General features: G+C 46.8%; 1 protein-coding gene across 4 annotated transcripts in view; it reads left to right on the top strand.

Moving 5' to 3' along the window:
- Positions 1-21518, top strand: part of Rgs6 (regulator of G protein signaling 6) — a 529723-nt gene that overhangs the window by 481577 nt on the left and 26628 nt on the right. For all 4 annotated transcript variants that reach the window (XM_028782177.1, XM_028782175.1, XM_028782176.1 and 1 more), the window contains exon 15: positions 7880-8066. In XM_028782177.1, coding sequence (XP_028638010.1) covers positions 7880-8066 — 187 coding nt within the window. The remainder of the gene's footprint in view (positions 1-7879; positions 8067-21518) is intronic.

Here is a 21518-nt window from a genome sequence, read left to right as displayed (position 1 = left end):
GGCAGCTCAGAATACTCCTTCCCCGAAACGTGCCAGCCCTAGAGATTGAGGGTCCTTGTATTGTTAGACAGAAAGGAGGGCATCGATGGGCTCAATCCAGAACTCCAGCAAGCCAAGTCAGGTTTGTATAACTAGAGATCTGACATACAAGCTAATGAAAGCACACGTTTAGAGAATAGAGAATTCTGTCACTTCTGTGTGATTTTGGGATCAGAGGACACCACTGTACCTGGTTGTTCCTTAGGCCCATAACTTAGGAGGGAAATATGCAAATAATGGCTACTTGATAGGAGAAAAAAGAAACCATCTGGGAAATGAGATCTGCAGTGAGCTAAAGAGAGAGCTAGTGGGAGAGCAAAGAAGTTCTTGCTCACAGACAAGGAGGAAGTGTGGGCTTACTCAGCTGCCCCTCTCCCCCTCTCTGCATCAGATAAGGAACCAGGAGATTCATGGAACTGTAATTAGGTGTATCACAAGGTAAGACCCGTCAGTGATTGTCTTAGTAAGGTTCTCAAAACTGTCATAATGAATATATCCATTAAAGGAGAATTACTAGATGCTCTTACAGGATGTGGTCCAGGTAGTCCAACAATGGCCCTCACACACTAGAGAGGCTGAGAGTTCAGTACTTATTCAGTTCATAAGACTGGATGTCTCAACAGTCTCAATTTGGCACTGGAAGCTTGGAGGATTTCTGGAGTGCTGCCGATCTTCAATCTAAAGAAATCGATTGTAATATTGGTGAAGTTTGTAATGTTGAAAAATGAGCTGTATTCTCTCATGTTAATGGGTAAAATCCGTGTCATCCATCGGGTGGTATCTATGGCAAACCTATGCTACAGCAAGCCTAACCAGGGTCTACTAAGGAGTACTAGACAGTCAAGATGTGGGATCTCTCCCTGGAAACAATCTTGTAGGGCCTTGAAGACAATGCACAAGAAACTATTAAGTTACTAATTAGATGTGGTAAGTGTAGCCTCTAGAGCCGTTTTAGAATTAGGTAAAGGAAGGAGAAATGGATGTCAGAGAAAGTAGACACACATCCTAAGCTTGACTTTGAAGAATTCGCAAGACATCACAGAACCAGAAAACAGAGACTATATTCTAAGCCACAGCATTGAATTAGCCATGGGTGGGTATTGGACAGAATGTTTTTATCTCTGCGACCAATACTTGAAACAACTCAAGGGGAGAAAGGTTCGCTTTGGCCCTTGATTACAGAGGTTTCTGTGGATGTCTGTGGAAAGGATGAAACAGAGCAGAGACATTGGTGGCCAAGAAGCAAAAAGAGAGAGAGAGAACACCTGCACCTAGTGTGTTCCCCTCTGTTTGCTTTCAATGCATCCATGCTCCCAGCCTGTGGGGTCAGTGCTGCCCACATCCGGGTTGTCTTCCCCCTTAGTTAATCCTCTGTGGAAATGCGCTTGATATGCACACCCCAGATCTGTGCTTTATTGATGACTGTGCCCAGCTGTGAAGTCCTGGGATGGTGTTGGGACCGATGGTGTGCCTTTGCCTTTCTGATCAGACCTAAGCCAGACAAAGTGTTCTTACTTCAGGCTATGATACAATAGTTCTTTCAGCAGTCTCTTTACAATATTTCAACCACAGCTCAGGGGGCCATTTTGGTTCCTGACCGGGCATTTGCAACAGAAGTCCTGACTTCTAACCATCCACACTAGGGTAACACCTAAAACCTTACCTGGGGTGAATTCAAGTACTGGCTTCTCTGGCTATGGTTGGGATGGAGGCTTTTAAATGGGATTAAATAGTCAAATGGTTTTGATAACACCATCCATCTAGTAAAACTACGGGACTGTGGGGTTTCAGAGTGAGGAGGCAGCTCAGAGTATTATTTTAATGGATTTAACAGTCCTAGCCTCCCTGGGCCATGCAAGAAACAAGCTGTACATTCCCTGCTGGTCTCTCTCTGGGGTCAGCCGGTCCCAAACTCTATCTCCAGCTGGGTCCCCATAGATCCTTCTGTCCTGTTTCGACTCCATGATGGAATGATACAGAGTATGTCCTTTGCTAGTTTCTCAGCCCACAGTAGACTTCAGAGCCCTCTGACACCCAAAACCTTGCAGATAGTAAGAAGAATGACCATAGAATCTTGTTCACTGTGTAGACCCAAGGGGCGTCTACTTGCTTAGCTACTCCCTGTACAGCCTGTGGGCTTTGCTGTCAAAAGCTGCAGCACAGCCAGGGCCAATTTTCCAATAAAACTAGTCTCAGGAAATATGCATGACACTCAAGTCCCAAGTGCACTGGCGAGTGTGTCCCTGGCAGGTGTTCCCTCTCTTCTGCTCTTTCCATTTGTGCCTCTGCCAGCAGCTTGCCTGGTGCCAGGAGGGCTACATTTAATTTTGGGTGAAAGAATGTCCATGCACATGTGTGAATGCGCCAGCCCCCAGCATGCATGCATAAATCCAGACTTAAAGAAGGTCCCCTCTGATCCACGACAGGAAGGTAGATAAAGAAAATAGAACAGCAGAGCGAGAAGCTATAGCTCAGGAGCTTCACCTAATCCTCTCTGGAGGCCCAGGTTCTGTGTTGATGGTATTCAGCGTAATTGGACATAGAGAGGAAAGTTGAGCTTTAAGTCACACGACTGGAAGACCCTTCAATCCTTTATCACCAAATAGCTGCTTTCTGTCCTCCTTTGTTCACTCTTTTAGCCACAGACTTGCTAAACCCTTCCATGACCCAGGTCCCAAGGGTTCAGGGTTAACCTGGCTCTGCCCCTTGTCCACAGTAGCCATGCATGGCGGAACAAGTGTATCTCTAGCATGTTCATTGTGCACAGTGGCCCCTGGAAGCTGGGGACAGTGTATAGCCTGAGGCTCCTATTTATCTGTTATATTGGACCTGCTGGGCTGTCCCCTCTCTCCAAGGCTGGTCGTGAGTCCAGGATACTGGAATCAAAACAGAAGAAGAAAAAAAGGAGGGAAAGAAAGCTGGGTATATTGCAAAGTGCTTTCCTATTTCTGTCTTCTGGTGCTCTTCGAATCTCTCTAGTACAAAGGGCTATTTCATTCAGTCTTACCAGGCACAGCACGCAGAGTACCAGCAAAGTAGCCAATTGGTGAAACTGAACCCAGAACTTCAGAATAATGAAGAGAATGCCTCAAAGTGCTGCCTAGACCTTTCAAGGAGTCTATGATGTCATAGTGTCATGGAAAGGCCACTTCTGATCACTGTGTGCAGGGTGTATGGACATGGTCATGTACATGTGTGAATGAGTGTGTGTGTGTACATGCCTGTGCATGCACAAGTCTGCAGAAAGCAGAAGTACAGATCAGATGTAGTTCTTGACCAATCTCCGCCTTAGTTTTTGAGACAGGATCTCTCACTGAACCCACAGCTCATTAATTTGGTAGCCTGGCTGGCCAGGAAACCCCAGGGGTCTTCCCTGAATGACATGTGCACACATTTTTATATCTGCCTTTCATGGGTGCTGGGGATCCGAACCTGGGTCCTCGTGCTTATACCGCAAGCATCTTACTCAGCCCCTCTTCTGATCGTTTTCTTTGGGTTGAGTGAGATGACCGAGGATTGTCATCTCTAGGGATAGTGGTGGGGACGGGAGGGGGCGGGGGGCTCCAACCATAAGCTATCTCTTGTTCTAACCATCCAAGCCCAGAGCTGAGCTGCCAAGGGGTGGGGCCACAGCTGAGCCAGCAGGTTGGGAGCCTCACAATCCTGAAGCAGGCCCCACAGAGCTGACTTAATCCTTTTCCCTATTTTGTGAAATTTCCCTAAATGGTGACAGTGCCATTTGCCCCTGTCCCTGCTCCATCTTCCCGGTACAAATCTTTGTCCTGCCTGGCTTGACACTCTCTGCCATATGGCAGGGCACGAGTTAAAAATCAAAACCTGCAACAAAGAACGTCCCCCCTACATTTTTTATGAGCTGTAACATCTCCTGAGAGAGCAGAGTTGTTCTTCTAACCTGCAGATTGATGACCCTACTTCCATACGGTGTCAGCTGAGGGAAGAAGCAATTAAAAGCACGCGCAGGGGGCTGCCAGGTTTTGCCTCAAGAGCTTCATCTCCAGCCTTGGCTTCAGCAGTTGCCCCAAGCCCTAAGAAGACCCCAGAAGTTTCATCAGGGCCAGTGGGGACCCCACAGTAACCAAACAGATGACAAATCAGAATGGAGTGACTCCTACAAGGCTGTGGCCATCTGCAGGAGTTTGGCTCCTGTCCTGTGCTAAGCTCAGCTCGGGTGCTGCTCATAGGGGCCCCTGAGAATCATCCCTGCAGCCAACCAGACCAAAAGCTCAATGTTTTTTTGTTCATTGTTCTGAGTCACCTGGTGACCAGCAGAGGGCACAGACACACTTCCTTCTGCCAAGGAATTCACTTTTTCTCTGGGAACAAGCCCAGGGCTGTGTTGTATAGCCTCTGAACATTCTAGTTTGTGAAAAGACTGGTAAGCTGGTAAGTATGGAGGTGTATGGACCTCCTGATGGAACGGAAAATGATCGATGGCTCATGGCTTCTCCTGCTCTAGCCAGTCTAGAAGAGAAACACCCCATTGCTTGTCCGCATCTAGGGAGAAAGGGAGCAAGTAAGGCAGTCCCGGACCATCCTCCAGCCCCATGGACCCCAGATGCTTTACCCTAGTGCTTTTGGAACAAGCTGCCCTCCTCCAAGACCAGTTTCCTCTCCTGCATTCACTTCTGAGCCATGAACACAGATCAAATGCCAGCACAACACCACCTCTTGCTGCTCTGACAACTGGCAGTGGCTAGGGGAGAGGCAGGGCAGGTGGTCTCCGAGCACCCTGGAGCCACTGTGCCCTGCCAGTCCCTAAGGCTCTCCGCTCCAGCTGAGGGCTTAGTGCAGGATGGCTGCATTTGATGGAGCCGCTGGCATTTGATGGCTAACCGCTTCCTCAGTGGAGCGGCACCTGCAGGCTTTTGATAAGAGCAGCCATTTCGATATCCTCAGTGGGCCACCCACCCACAGAGGACACAGAGACAGAAGCTTTTGTGGCCCTTTGGCGGTGGGAGGGCAGGGAGGGGCTTGGCCTGAGCTCCCAGTTCAGTTCAGACTGGCAGGGCAAGAAGATGGCAAGCACAAACCACAGCCTGTTCTGCATTTCAAATCACCAAAAGGTTCCTCCAAGCCAAGATGGTAAACACATACGAGGTGTCAGGATGCTGTTGTGACAACGTTTTCGCTGTCACCTAGGAGAGACAAGGTAGGTCATCTCCAAAGCAGACAGAAGGCTGGGCTGAGTCCTATGTACACAGGAAGAGAAAGCTGTCCAGAGAATGTCACTCTTACACACTATGTGCCCTCCCCATCCCCTTCTCGCTCTTCTCCTCCCCCCGCCCCCACCTTGCCTCTCCTGTAACATGCCTGCTATTTTGCCTTGTGCTTTTATAAACCAAAAATTCTCAACTTTAATTGATGGAGGAACTCTTTTGGTGTTTTCAATGTAAAAACATATTCGATTTGATTCTGAAATTTGCTCTGACAGTCTCTCTGGTCCTTCTGTATACTCAGAAGAGGGATGTGCCATACAGTTCCTCTCACATCCTTCTGCAAAGGGCATCCTGAAGCCCCAGGAACTACAGAGGTCTACAGAACCTTTCCATGGGGTCTCCATGGCTCCCCACACAGCAGACCAGACTAGCAAGGGACAGATGGTAAAAGGTGACCTCCCAGGTGACACTGATGGAGGAAGCAAACAAAAAAAAAATCACCCATGGGCCAACTATTTGTGTGAGAAGTCACAGAAGCCCCACAGGTGCAGGAAGAAATATGACCCAGAAGGCTGTCCACAGCCGGAGACTTGGCCCAGAGGCGACTCTATGCTTCTTTACCCACCCAGTAGATCCCATAAAGCTCCCTGACTTCTCTCCCTGGGGGCCAGAAGGGAAGGACCTGAACTCCAAGGAGGGCAGCTGTTAAAAGGCAGGAGATGAAGCAGAGCTTCCATGAGAGCCAGGCAGTTTTTCCCCTGAGCACCGTTGGGGGAAGAGTTGAAATCCTAAGAGCTCAGGTGGGAGGTGGTGACTGGAAGCTGTCGCTTGCCTGTCCCTTAACTCCCACCCAGGGGCCTGGAAACATTCCAGAGTTAAGTGTGAATGGGAACTCATCCAGAGTTCTTTCCCCTTCACCCACTTTGTACCCATTTCCCAAATGATCAAAGACTACCTGGAACAGTACAATTCCAGACAGCAGCATAGCCAGGCTGAGAACAGAACTGAATTCCCCGTTTTCCTGATAGAGGGGTGTCCTTATTTTCTTTGCCTTCTTGGCTCTTCAGGTTCGGGGTAGGGGGAAAGGGTCTTTTTAAAGAGATCATTCAATTCCTAAAGGGCAGACTGGGAAAGTTGGAGATATCCTGGAAACAAACACACAGTGTCCCAACGTTCCTAGAAGAAATTGGGCTGTATTATTTAGGTCTGCCACTGGGTGGCGCCTTTGGGCCACACATCTGTGAGCAGGGGAAAACCACGCAAACTATTTAAAAAATAAAATAACTAATACCACTAATAAGCAACCCCATCTTACTTTGGGTGGAATCTGATGGCCGATTGAATGTACTTTCCACCTTATACCTCATCTGAGTTCGTCTTCCCCAGCACTGACGAGACTATGTCTGTGTTTATTGCCTGTGGCTGTATACACCACACAGTGGTGGACCCTTCATTATCTCACTGAGGACACTGGCCTGTCCCCTTTGCAGGGGAGAATGTGCTACCCAGCGCTGGGTCCCACTGATAGAATGCCCTGGGGGGATCCTGGGGTGGGGGGAGGGGGAGGTTGATGGTGCTGGGAGCTGCTTTGACTCTGTTGATTAAACCTCTCATACCAGGCTGTCAATAGCTCCCTGGCAGATGCTGAAAGATTATGGGGAAGCAATTGGAAATGAGGGGCCATATTTTCCTCTCATACTCCCTAAAATATCTTTTGGTAGAGATGCCTCTTCAGCTTTCTTTCAGACAAATCCTCTCTAAACTGTTTATTGAAGACCTACTAGGTGCCCAGCACCATGTTAAGAACTGACACGCATGTCCTCCCCAATTTGTTCCTCTCTAACAGGAGTGGCTGACTCGTTCTAGACAAAATGTCTTTTATAATTTCAGGGTTCTGCCTGCTTTGGTGACATGTTCCTTTTAAAAACTTTTTACTTTATTAATTTTATTCATGTGTATGTGTAGACGCCTGCCTGTCTGTATGTGCACCACATGCATGCAGTACCTCTGGAGGCCAGAAGAGGGAGTTGGATGCCCTAGAACTAGAGTTACAGGCAATTGTGATGCCCAGTGTGATGCTGGAAACGGGACCCAAGAAGAGCAGCGAGTGCTTTTAACTGCTGAGTGGATTCTTTAACCTCCTTTTCCTTATTTTGATGTCCCTAAATGACCCCAGCCAGATTTGACAAAGAGACTCCCATTATGAAGAGACCTGCATGAAGAGTAGTTGGTTTTTTCAACCAAGCAGAATTTTTATTTTTCAGGAACATTCGACAATCTCTGGAGATACTTGCCAGTTGCTGTAGCTTAAAAGATATGGCCGATGCCCAGCGGGCCATGGGGAGGGGCACATGAATGGCTGCTTAGTGTTCTATGAGGCAGCCCCTGACACCAAACAGGAACTCCCCGGCCTGAATGGCTATTGTGCTCTCGGGTTAAGAAATCTCTGTGCAGAGGCAAGAGAACATCTTGCTGGTCCCTGGAAGCTCACATCGTCTTACATGCAGTTTTAGTCCGCCTTCATCCGTACACCCTGTACTTTTAGCAGTCCCGTGGAACTCACATGTGGCACCAAGGCAGGCAGGGGAATACACAGCATCCGCTCTGGAACCATCTCCAGCAGAGTCCAAATAGAACTGACTGCGTTTCTGCTTTCACTCCAGGTTCTGGCTGGCCGTCCAAGATCTCAAGAAGCAACCTCTACAGGATGTGGCTAAGAGGGTGGAGGAAATCTGGCAAGAGTTTCTAGCTCCCGGAGCCCCCAGTGCAATCAACTTGGATTCTCACAGCTATGAGATAACCAGTCAGAATGTCAAAGATGGAGGGAGATACACATTTGAAGACGCCCAGGTTTGCTCATTGACCCAAATTATTATCATAAGGCATTCCTTAATCACTTTACAACTTGACCGTTTAATACAAGTCAGAGGTTTTACAAGTAGCTAGAAGACCAGCTTTTATTATTTATAAGTCTGTCAGTAGACTATTCCAGATAGGTATACCGTGAAATTCCAAAACCTTCTTCTTGGGTTGCATTACTTCACAGATACAGAAAAGAACTTGTAGTTCTTCAAGATGAGATGCTAACTGGAACTGCACCCTAGTAAACCCATCGTGAGTTGAAATAGCTTATTAAAATGTACTCACTACACACATCAAAGCTTCTCGTTCTCAGAACACTCAGGGATCTGCCCTTTCCCTCAGGAGCCCAGGCTGACTGGGAGCTTCAGTTCACTCACTACCCAGTGTCTAGAAGCGGGATTATACCGAGTAGCACTAGTCAGGGAACGATCCAGACCTGAAGTCTATTGAGTGCCCAGTGTGTATGCACGGTTGTAACTTCAGAGTACTGTAAATCAAGCCGCTATGTGTTGTAGGACCATTTGTATCTGCCTTATCTTTTCTCGAAAAAAAAAGTGATTTACAGAATTTTACAAAATCTAAACCCGTCTACGAGGTCAGGAGTAGACTGAAAACAGTAATATGACATCATTAAAGTGGGAATTGTGAGCTGGCTGGGTCAAGAATCAAATCCACACCTGTCCAGCTGTGATGCCCACACTTTGCCCTGCCTTCATGGTGACTGTCCCCATGAAGTTAGCGTTTCCTGAGCGGCTCTGTATTCCGGGAACTGAATAATGGTGAGACACCACAAAGAGCAGATGAAAGCCCCTGTCTTCAGCAAGACTCAGGTGAGAGAGACAGAAATCAGAAGACCATTTCAACTGTGTGAAAAGACCGCAAAGGAGTGAGCTCTGGGGTTAAATGAAGACCACAGGAAGGATTCCACCCCACAGGGCATTATCAGGATGCTTACAGATGCTATAGGCAGAGAATTCGTATGACTTGCCCTGCCATTACCATCCTATCTAGGATAGTCTACACAGCTATACCAAAGCAAACAATGACATGAGGCCATGACAGTGTCCCTTGTCACTCACTCAAGATTTCAGACCGAAAACAGCTCCTCACTCACCCTTTTTCTCCCCCATCTTGGAGTCCGCTGAATGCCCCTGTTGGACAGATTTGACTCAGTCTCCACCCACTGACATCATGAAGCCCTCATGGTCTTTATAGCTTTGGAGAAAAATCCTTAAGTCACAAGGACTCCTTTTATCCCCTGCCATATTTTTGTATATGCTCTCAAGGACAATATTGATGTGACCCAGTAAGGAGGCGGGTGGGGAAGCTCTTTGGGGCACCCCTGTGCAGGTGGCCTGAAACACAGAGGCAACATGAGGGTGTAAGGTTATGAAACCTCAGAAAGACACACTGGCCAAGCCATGATGTCCTAGTCTCTGTGACACCAGGGAGGGTTTACTTTAGCATTTCCTCGTGGAAACTCTCAAACATAAATGAGGGGAAAGAGCAGAAACACAAACCTTTATGAGCCTTCCTCCAGCCTCAAAGGTCGTCAGTATGTCAGTGATCTCCTTTTCACTGTGTCCCTGCCTACATTTTTACCTGCTGCCCTGTAAGGAGAATACCCTTTTTTTTTGTTTTAACATTGCCACAATATCATTATCACAATTTAATAAAATGTCAATAACTCCTTAATACCATCAGACAAGTGTATGTACTTTTAATAGTCCCATAAATAATTTTTTAAAACACCATTTAAAAATTAGATTCCAAATAAGGGCTGCATAGTGCTATAAACCAACATGTGTGTTCTTAAATTATACTTTAATTATCTTTCTCCCCTCTCCAACCCCTGTGCATATTTGATGAAGTCAGGCCACCCCTCCTCGTTCCCCTCCTCCCCTCCTCCCTCCTCTGTGGATATTGGACGAAGTTAAATGTTTCATCCTGTGAAGGTTTTAGTCTGGATCTTTCTGGTGATGGCCCTGTGGTGCACACAACATGTTCTTCTGTCACCCATATTTCCTATCAGTTGGGTGTTTGACTTTGACATTTAATTAGGTTTAGCTTTGACTTTTGTAGACTTTATTGTGCTGTCCTGTCACAAGGCATGCAATGATGTCTCTGTCTCTCTCTCTCTCTCTCTCTCTCTCTCTCTCTCTCTCTCTCTCTCTCTCTCCCTGTCTCTTTCTCTCTCTGTGTATGTATGTGTGTGTGTGTGTGTGTGTGTGTGTGTGTGTGTGTGTGTCTGTCTGTCTGTCTGTCTGTGTGTCGGTGTGATATCTTAGCCATTGCTGGTGTTTCTTGCTGCACAGCATTAGTTAATTGGGGTAGTGAAATCCTGATGTTCTCATTTTAGCCTTTGTTCCTTGTTGATGATCTGCAAGGCTTCCAGCAGAAGGACTTCTTTCAACTGCTGGTCCATTACCTACTATTGCAGTTCATGTAAGAAGGCAGGAGAACACTTGATTCTTTCTTTGTTGCTGGTTTCTAGTACAGTGAGTGATCTGGTGTCACCTTCATTTGGTGGCTAATGGGAGGTTTGGTTTTGCTTTCAGTGTTTTTTAAACTCACGAGTTTTAAACACATTTAATATGTTTTATGATCTATTTTACTGATTGTCTTTATTGATGCATGAGTTTTACCATGTCTAGCCAGTCGATTCCTTCCGATGTAACCTCATTAATCTTTGATGTCATCCAACTATCGAGGAAACACCATGGTCTGTCCTGGACCTGGAAAAAGCCTTGTCACTGAGGACCCCTGATTCTTCTTAGCAGCAAATGCTTAGTGCTCGTGGTCCCTGGTTTGTTTGTTTCTCAGTGGTTTTAGTGGGCAGAGCTAGAAAATAAATTGTAATGTATAATAAGGATACATTTAGCTGGGCACATTTGTAGATCCAGAAACTGGGAGCCTGAAGCAGGGAGATAGTTGAGAGTTTGAGGCCATCCCACCATCCCACCTCTCCCACCCCATCTAGTGTGTATGTGCATGCGTGAGTGTGCGTGCGTGCGTGTGTGTGCGTGTGTGTGTGTGTGTGTGTGTGTGTAGGGAGATTTGATGAGAGAACTTGAAAAATAAGTATGTGATACCTTGATAAGATATCGAGTACCTGGCTTTCGTGAGTACAGTTCTGTGTGATCTTTCAGGTACTTCCAAATGCATTGTGTCCCAGGCAAGCCTGTGAGGTAGACTAGACAGGAAGATGTATCTAGACCTAACTTCTATAAACTTAAATAAATCTCTCTTCCTGAGCCAGGTCCCACTCTTAGCCTCTTTGCCTCTTCTCTGTTGCTCACATGTAAGTGTGTTTCCTCATATAAAAACACAGTCCTCCTAGCAGCCTTACTTTGGGAATGTCACCTAAAGTTCTGGCTAGTTTTACATCAACTTGACACAAGCTAGAATCATTTAGGAAGAGGGAACCTCAAGTTGAGAAAATGTCCCTACCAGGTGGACCTGTAGAACCTTTTTTTGATTGATGATTGATGTGAGAGGACCCAGCCCATTGCGGGTGGCGTCATCCCAGGCACATGAGCCTGAGGTGTATGAGGAAGCAGGCTGAGCAAGCCATAAGAAGCAAGCCAGTAACTCCCACAACTCCACCCTTAAGTGCTTCCTTTCCTGCCTCCAAGTTCTTGCCATGAGTTCCTGCCCTGGCTTCCTTCAGTGATGGAACGTTCCCTGAGAGATGTAAGATGAAACTAACCATCTTCCTCCCCAGGTGACTTTGGTAACAGTGTTTTATCACAATAATAGAAACAATAACTAACACACCAAAATTCCTTAAGTCTTCCTTCCCTCTCCTGTAGAGTGGAGATATAGCAGACCTTCCACCTGGGGTGAGAGGTGACAGAATGAAAAGAGCCAGATGACCACAGCGACTGGCCCACAGAAAGAGAAGAAAACATTTACTATTTTATTTTCCTAATGGCATAAGCGTGCTTTGTTCTTTTATGCTAAGTACATTTGACAAGTTTCACATATTTCCACAAGTTAGCACACAGAGATAACCCCTCTTTCAGTAATACAGATGTTCCTTGGCTTATGATGGGCTATACTCCAATCAACTTACCATAAGTTGAAAATAGCCTTAAGTCAAAAGACGCATTTAATACACTTCACCGACCCAGTGTCCAGTCTGGGTGCTGTGGAACACTGGTGAACATTTCCTGTCTTGGGGTCTTGTGGCTGAGCTTTGGCTGTAGCTTCTGCCCCTGCTACCCAGCATCAGGAAAGATTACTTGTAATGTTGCCAGGCTGAGGGATGATCAAAGCTCAACATATAGTTTGTATGAGATACATGTAGCTTTTGCACAACTTTGAAGTTGAAGAAATGTAAATCAGATTATCCCTCAGAACTACTGTCACCACTTAGGAGCCACCTGTACCTTCCTTCCTCAGTGTGTTAGGTCTGCTCAGGCTGCAGGCTGTGACACAATGTTAGCCTGGGTGACTGAGGGAGTGTTTGGTCTTCTGGGTCCTGAGGCTGGGAACTCTGGGGTTTAAGTGCCTGCAGATGGGTTTCCTGGTGCTGACCTTGTCCTGGCTTCTGGATAGCCGCCATCTTGTTGTGTCCCAACCTTCAAGTAGTTTGGTATCTTCATTTTATAAGAACTCCAACACTATCATGGGGCTTCACCCCCATGACCTCATCTAAACAGCATCGTATCTCGAAGGCTTCACCTTCATCCATCACCATGATGTGAGGAGACAGACCTTCAAGGGCATGAGCTTTAGAGGGATACAAACTTAGTCCGTAACAGGGTAATTATGAAAATACGGTGACTCTTTTACATTAAATAAGAGAGCAGTTAGAGAGCTAAACTTTCCATGTGAAGGACTATATAATATAAACTTTAGGTTTGCGGAACACATGGTCTGTGTTACAATGGTGATGTCACAATGGGGAAAAAAAAGATCTGATGGATGGGGCTGTGTCCCCAAAAGTGTGTATGTTGACAATGAAATTCAACTCATACTTTTTCACAAAAAAACCACCATAATTGTTTTAACTATTTAAAAAAAAATATCCCTGGACCAAGAGCTCGATTTGAGCCACAGGCTATATCAATTTGAACCAAGCAATATAGCATGAAAGTCATTGAAAAGCTTCAGTGAAGCAGAAAGACAGGGTCAGGCATGGTGACTCTGCAGCTTCTAAGCTAAGTTAGAAAGACTCCACTTTCGTTTGGTCACAGCGACACAGTGACTAATCTCTGAGGACATTTTTCTGTCAGCATGGAGTGGACCCATCAGGGACCAGGCCTGCCCTGTGGTAGCCACAGCCTTCCTTACCTACCTAGCCAGCCCAGTCACCTGCACCAAGCAGAGTGTTACAGCTTCAAAGTTTCAAGAAACAGAAAGGAGGTTAAAAGCCATCACAACCTATGGCCTATAAAGACTATGGATGACCTCTTCCAACCTGCTGGCTAGAAGTTTGCAGCCCATCCCTTCCTGGATTAGAGTTTTAGTGCTGAAGGCTTATCTGGCTCCCTGAGACCTAGAGAAACTTAAGTCCCAGAGGCCAGGGCACAGGCCTGATCCCATGTCTGTCCTATGCTTTTTCTAGACTTATGTATCTAAGGCCTTTACACTTCTCTCCTCCCTCAATTTACCTATCTGCTAAGTGGGGATAATGACCCCTATGCCGATAGAAACACCCTGCTTTGAGACAGGAATTCTGTCAGGCTACCACAGTAGGTCCTAAGATAGTGACCCACAAACATGAAAGAAAGAAAATGCTGGCAGCTCCCAGGCTGAGCAAAGAGAGGTAGGTCTGGGTGTTGCAGCTCTGGTTTTGTTTTTCATTTGACCATTTGAGTAAGGTTAATTGTTCATGCTTGCTTCCTGGGAGGGTTTCACAGGACACTCTACCAGCATGGGCCCAGCATTTGCTGACCCATTTGGCTCTTTTGAGAATTTGGGCTGAGACCAAAGCATCCATAAAGCCCTGTGGGCTGTGGCTAAAGCCCTCAGCTGTTTTCTGTGTTGTTCCTATTTTATAGATTGGGAAGCAGGGGTGTAGATGGGCATGGGGTGTATTTAAGGGCTGGACTTCTCTGCTTTCAACTATAAGGCATCAGTGAACCTACACTGGTCTGGACTAGCACTGAGGTCCTGGGCGAGGTCCTTGGCCTCTTTATACCTCAGCGAAGATGAGGTCTTTCCACAGCCTATTAAGTAGGATTTTAGAAAAATCAGATGAACTAAAGCTCTGAAAATTCTTTGAAAAGATTAAAAGTGCTATAGATTTGTAAGTGTGACCTCACAAATAATAATGACTTTAGTATTATTCCTCAGGGCTTTATAAATCTAAGCCAAGATCAAAAAGTAATCCCCAGGAGGCATGGTGGCACACTCCTCCCATTCCAACACTGGGATGGTAGAGGCAGGTGGTTCTCTGTGAGTTCAAGGCCAGCTTGGGCTACACAGGGAGCTCCAGGCAGAAGGGGCCTCCATAGTGAAACACTGTCTCAAATAAACAAAACAATTCTGTCAACAAGACTGTTCTTGCATGAAAATCTGGTAATGGCCAGAAGCAAGCTGCGTGTGGTGGTGGTACACACCCATTGTCTCTGCACTTGGAAGACTGAGGCAGAAAGACTACCGGTGCGTGTGAAGCCAGCCTAAAATACATAGTGAGTTTCAGCCCAGCCCGGGCTCTACAGTGCTATCTGTCCTTTTTAATAAAACATGGAAATCAAAGTGGGGAGGTCCTTGGGTGTCTGGCTATACAGGACTTGAGCTTATCCTAGAGCTCTCGTCCAGGAAAGCCCTGGAAAGGGTAAATCAGATGTTGCAATCAGAAGGCTGGCGTTGGACAGAGGTCTGAATCTTTGGGATTGCTCTTAGCACATTGCTAGCAGGTTTGGGAGAAGATAAGTCAGAGGAAGATACAAAGCTAAGACCTCCTTTGTTTCTTTTGGAAGCCTCTGTGTGCTCTGAAAGATAACAGAAGTCCAATGACCAGCCCGATGACTATGTAGCTTGTTTTTAAAGCTCAAAGTAGCCAAGGATGGTCCAAGGGCAGTGTCTCTAGGTCATTAGATCATTTGTCTAGTCACCATGTATTGATTTTGTGACCATCCACCCTCCATTTGAGTTGGGAAGCCTTGACCTCTGCGGGGTGACCCCTATGATGAAATTGTACAGGAAACAGAAGATCTGAGTGGCTCATAGCCTTAAGATAGAGTTTGCCTCAAACTGCATCCTTCTTTACAAATGGAACAAACAGATCACTGAGATCGGGTTGGTTTGGAAACCTGTCCATCAAGTGGATTGACAGTTGAATCAAGTAGAGCAACCTCTCCCGTAGGCTTTTGTATTTCCTGTCTTGCCTTCTTAACCTTCCAAGCTCCACAGCTGCCCTGACCTGTGTTAATGCTGGGACTTTCACCCCTGCCCTGCAGCTGGAGAGTCTAGGAACAGGATTTCTTTTTCCTTTTGTAAGTGCCTATCAGCACTAGGATTCACTCTGTGTAGGGGGTTCAAGTATTTCAAAAGCAGCTGTCTTGCTAGGCATAGTAGCTTCTGCCTATTATCAGGGACAAAAAAAAAAATCACTTCAAGTCTGAGAGCAGTCTGACATACAGAGCAAGTTCCGGACCGACCAGGGATAGCAATCAGACAAACCAACCAACCGATGTTCTTGAATCGTAATACTCTTAGCTTTGCCTATCACAGGAAAGCAGAGGTTACAATTTGTCTCTTAGCTTTAAACTTCAAAGAGCTTTTGGGGAGCAACCATAGTAATCAATAAGGACCAGCTAAATTATGTTTCTAATTTTAAGTTCAGCAAAATTTGGAATAGTCACTATGCACCAGATGTTTGAGGTGCTAGAAATCTGCAGCTGTATAGACAGATCCTTTCTTGGAAACAGCCCTCAATCTAAGTGATCAGAGCTCTCTGCAGACCTCATCCATTCCTGGAATGGTCAAAGACTTTAAGGCCAGAATGAGGCCCGAGTGATTACAGATACCATCTGATCTACACCCGTCATGAGCAGACCAGAAGCCTCTAGCCAAAGTGTCTGTGACTATAGAAACGAAGATGTTTACAATCAGTGCCATGAGGGAATGCAAGGTGTCTTGCTTTTGTTTTGTTTAAAAGTCAAAGTATTGGGGAGTAAGGTTTCCTGCTTGCCTCAAGAAGTCCTCCGAGCCTAGGGAAAGCTTTGTTAGGGTGATATCCAAGAGGCATTGTAGGCCTACTTCCTGGTCCACCGTGTGCCACACTGTTGCTGTTTTTACTGAGGAATCCCACCACAGCTTGCTTCAGAGGTTACTCACTGTATTCTGTGGGTGGTGTTATTTTAGGGAGACAAACAGGAGAGGGAGGGATGAATTCGCAAAGAACAAATCAGTTGTGTGTGAGCTGGTCCTGTTTATTACCAAGAGTTCCTGGAGAGAAGGAAGCAAAGAATTAAACTCCAGAATGTCTTTGTTGTTGATTCTTAGCATAGATTTCTAGCATCAAACCCTTAAAGAGGGAAGGAAAAAAATGTTTTCTCCTGTACTAATAATATTCAGGGAGGTGGAAGGGAATATTTGAAGCTATCGTTGTTACTCTTATCTCAGAACAGGCGTAGAACAGCATTAAAATCCTGTGCCTTTGGGCAGTTGAGTTGTATCTGTGAGATGCCACGCAGGGTAAAGGCAATGGATCATTTTCTCTTGGACTCATATATGACTTTTGAATGATCTCCTTTGTGGAAACAAGGGGCCGCGGGGTCTGTTAGACAGCACGAGAAATCCAAATGGATCTTGTCATTTCAGATCCACATGATCCTAAAACAGTCATTCAAAGCTGCATCCCTGGGACTATAACTGTAGCTTAGTGTTCGAGAACTTGCCTAGAAGGTACGTAGGAGGACCAGGGTTCAGTCCTCTGTACTGCAAGAAGCCAAAGGACGGCTACAAAGCTGGCCTGACCAGTTTCTACTCCTCGCCATCCGTCACTATGCCCCCTCTCTTCTTTGCTTGCTGAGCAGACACTGAGGTGTGATTCACTTCCTGTCCTTCTCACCACAGCATGTTCTATCTTAGTCGACCCTTCTCAAAACAATTTAATTTTCCCTAGGCTTCAGCTGGCCATGCCTAAAGCTTAAAGATCTTTGGTTAAAGACAGTTAAGAGTCTCTTGAAAGATGAGGCTCCAAAGATCCATCCAGAGTGGCACCTCAAAGGCGAGTTGCCTGTGACCTGCCCTTACGTGCCAGAGCCTGGGTCTTTGCCATGACCATGGCTAACGGTGGTGATACTGGATGACTCCCAATAGGGAATGGTGAGAATTGACTATACCTCGAATTAGGCTGACTCAGACTTAAGACTTGAGGAGCAAGCCCCACCCCTTCCCTACCCTCCCCCACTCCTCCCTCACTCCTGCACCTACACGTAGATGAGTATACTGCATCTCAGCCAAGAGACACTGAGTCCCTTTGAACCCAAATTCCAGCCAATGAAAAGACAAAAGCCTTGAAAATCAGCCCTTGAAGGTGGGAGATGCATAGCCTGAGGGTTCAAAGGTTGGCTCTTTTCCCGAGTGAGACATCCCATCTAGTACAGTGTCAGTAGCCATATCTGTAAAATGGGGCTATTTAACTTCTATCTCAAAGCGAAGTGCAGCTAAACTCGTTCCCCCGGTCCTCTTTGTGCCAAGCCTCCTCTTTTCTCTGGACTCCCCCCGCCCCCGCCTCATCCACACGGCCTCTTACACGCGCACAATCACAGCCTCTTACACGCACACAATCACAGCCTCTTACACGCGCACAATCACAGTACAAGGTTATCGTTATTATTTGACAGGTGTAATCACTCTTCAGTGCTTCTCGTCTGCTTCTGCACTGGAAGTGTGATTGACGGGGCTAGAAGCAGGCCAAGTGGGGACTTGAATCCAAGCCTTTGGCTCTGGGCCCAGTTCCTTCTCCTCTGCCCCTCGTTTTCCTTCGAGGGACCCGACAGCTCCCCAAGTGTGGCTATTAGATCAGGAAGCGTAGGAATGGAGGGTCACAATGAGGCACACGCACCTGCAGAAAGAAAAAGAGGACACTTGACAAATCACAAGGAGGGCTCCCGGCCGCTATGCACATTCCAGCCGAGTGGTTTCCACTCCAGGAAGATGTTCTTATGCTGCAAGATGAGGTCTGTGCTGTTTTTAGGAGCTCACGGCTCAGAAGAAGATAGGACGATATTCTTAAGAGGTTCAGCTGCTCAGGCAGGCTTTGAGCCCAAGGTCCTAGACTTTCATCTAAATACCCCACTCACCCACCCACTCACCCACCCACTCACCCACCCACACACCTCTCCTCAGAGTCCCAATGTTTTGTCTAAAACCAAAGGACGTTTCCATATGAGGACTGTCACAACAACAATATTAATTTGGAGCAGGTGTGGTCTGGAGACAGCACGTATTGCTCGCTTACCCCAGCTCCTGTGCTTCCTAGACCCTTGCTGACCCTCCTTTCATCAGCCGTCCTGATTCTGCCTCAGGATCCCAGGCGAGTGGAGGACCCATCCACAGAGCAGCCAGAGCCAGGAGGGGAAAATGAAGGAGATGTGTTTCAGCAGAGGGACATCTCTGAGCTCCAACTGTAACCACTAAAGGGGTTTGAGTCCTTCCCACCACTGGAAGGTGTGTGGCTAAGACATCTGTGTGGTTTAGGTCCTGGGGTAGTGGTTTCTTAATATAACCAGAGTCATTCTTGTCCTCCCTGTAGGTGTCCTGGGGGTAGGTGTGGCCATGTGGCTCTGCCTTCTTGTGATCAGCCTTCATCTCTATAATTTGTAGAGGGGGGTGGGGGAGGAGCAGGGAGTTGATAAACAGAAGAGAAGGAAGAAAAGTCAGGGCAAGATGAGGAGACAAGAGAAGGCAAAAGAAGATAGGTGTAGGCGTTTTCTGGAGCCCCGTTTCTTCACCTGGGACTTGGCTGGGCTCTCCAGTGGCTCCCTTGCACTCTGCGGATGCTAGATATACATTCCCCTTAGGACCAGTTGTCGGCAGAACGATGCAAACACACCAGAAACCCTCATAAATCAGCAGAGGTCACTGCCAAGAGCTTTGTACACTCGCTGTCCCTGGCAGTGATAAACTCATCGCATTTGGGAAATGGCCAGAGACCCTGAGTCTGATTTTAATTCTCATTCCCAGAAACATCTCAGCCCCAGGTTCACCCACCCCCTGTTTACTGTCTTTGTGTTTCCTAGACAAAGCTGGAAGGAACACGTTTTCCTGACATCAAAGGCAACATTTCTTTGTCTTGGGGAGGAGGAACAGGACAAGGGAGTCACCAAATCTCTAGCCTGTGGGAAAGCCAGGTTCTGGCCAGAAAGAACCTGGAGCCACGTCCCGCATTGGGCCTGGGAGATCTGCAGAGTGTCAAAAGCCTTGTTTTTGTCAGATCTGAATGCTAGGAACACTCTTGTTCCTCTCTCTCTCTGTCTCTCTCTCCCTCTCTCCCTCCCTCCCTCTCTCCCTCCCCCTCCCCTTCTCCCTCCCTCCCCCCCTCTCTTTCTTTCTTTCTGGGGGGCATGTGTGGGCATGTGTGGGAACAGCCCCCTCCAGCAGTCTGCCGTCACTGGCTACTTTCCCTCAAACTGTCCTTACCTGGGTATATGACTTTGTAGTTGGTCACTTAGGAAAGGTAATAGCAGTGTTTACGCTCTGTCCTGAATGGACGCTGATGCATGCTCCTGGAGAATGAGCCACTGCAGGCTGCTTGCCCTGGGATGTCATACCTGCTCTGCGGGATCGTAATCTGCCAGCTCTTCCCTTCAGCAACATTTGGGCTGACCCCCTGCCTTGAAGAGGCATTTTCCAGTAGATGAGACAGGCACCTTTTCCCAACCAGTAAGATCAACTCCAGTCCCAGTCACACCCATGTGTAGCCTCTGTTCTTGGGCACCGTTGTAACCCTTAGCTCAAATGGCTATGTGCACCTCCATGAAAAGTCTGTCTTGTCTATAGATTCTAAGCTATATGGCAACAAAGTTCTCTTTATCTTATTCAGACTATAACCTCATGATGTGTACTCAGTGCCTGGTACCTACTAGATGCTCAGCAAATAGCTAGTGACCGAAACCATGATGAAACATTTAAACATCTGCCTTTTCCTGCCCTATTTCAGTTGATAAGGTCTGGATTTTTTGTTAATGAACCAAAATTTTCCTGACTACAATGAGGTCATTGGAATTAAGCAGAACAGGGTTGAAGTTTGTTGCTGAGGCCCGAAGAGCCGGGCTAGGAGAGGCCTCCTTGTGCTCTGTAGAGAAGAGGGTTGTTGTGAAGCATTACATACCCAGCATTTAGATTCCTAGAAGCCAGAAGAAGCAGAGATGCATTGTTTTAAAGAGACAGGCCTTTGCAGACAACTCAGGTACCACCTGACTGGGATGATGCTTGATAAGTAAAAGATAAAGAAGAAAGGAAGAAAAGAAAAGACAATAAGTCACGGTCACTCAGAGTTAGCATTTGCACCTATGACTTTAATGGTAGAGCAATTTAGACATCAAATAAAAGCAACGACCAATGGCACTCCTGGGTCTGAGGCTGAGAAGGGTGTTTGATCTGAGAGGTTGACACCCCTTTGTGTGGTGTGTGAGCCTTACCCTCTCTTCTTGCCTACAGAATCAATAAGCAGACGCTTAGGCCAAACATAAACTAAAGCAAGCACGGAGCCTGCAAACTTGACCGTTAGACCCAAGCAAGCATTTCAATGAACCAAGATGCTGTGCACTAGCTCGTGTTTTTGTTTCTGTAACAGACTACTTGGGGATTCCACAGAGTAGAAACTTTTACTTAGTTCGGTTTTAGACCCTGAAACTCTAAGATCAGGCAACCCCATCTGTTGGGGCCCCTGAACTTACTTCTCCTGTCTAAATAAAGTGCTTCCTTGGTGGCCAGCACCCCTCAGCTTCCCTGCTCTGAATCCATCAGTCCCCAGCAGCCAATGTTCACTCTCTCTGCTTTAGTGAGTCTGAAATGTTAGCTTCCATGAACGAGGAGAGTCAGGCAGCATTTGTTATTCTGTGCCTGGCTTATTTCATTACACCCAGGTTTATCCACACCATGGTAGATGATAGCTTTCCCGCTCAAGGCCGAAAAGTAGCCCATTGTGGGGGTGGGGGTGGGGTATGTGTAAGTGTGTGTGTGTGTGCTCTATGTGTGGTGTGTATGGTATGTGTGGGTGTGTGTAGTGTGGGTGTATGTATGTGTGCTGTGTGTATATGTGGTGAGTATGGTGTGTGTGTATGGTGTGTGTGTTGTGGTATATGTGTGTGTGTGTGCTGTGTATGTGTGGTGTGTGTGTATGTGTGGTCTGTGTGTGGCATGTGTATATATGTATGTGTGGTATGTATATGGTGTATGTGCATGTGTGGTGTATGTGTAGTGTATTATGCAGGGTGTGTGTGTGTGGTCTATGTATGTGTGAGGAGGTGGTGT

Source organism: Grammomys surdaster, unplaced genomic scaffold, assembly GCF_004785775.1.
Source record: "Grammomys surdaster isolate TR1022 unplaced genomic scaffold, NIH_TR_1.0 721, whole genome shotgun sequence".
Classification (NCBI taxonomy): Eukaryota; Metazoa; Chordata; class Mammalia; order Rodentia; family Muridae; genus Grammomys; species Grammomys surdaster.
Note: the sequence above shows the minus strand (reverse complement) of the source record. Positions and strands in the feature narration are given on the sequence as shown.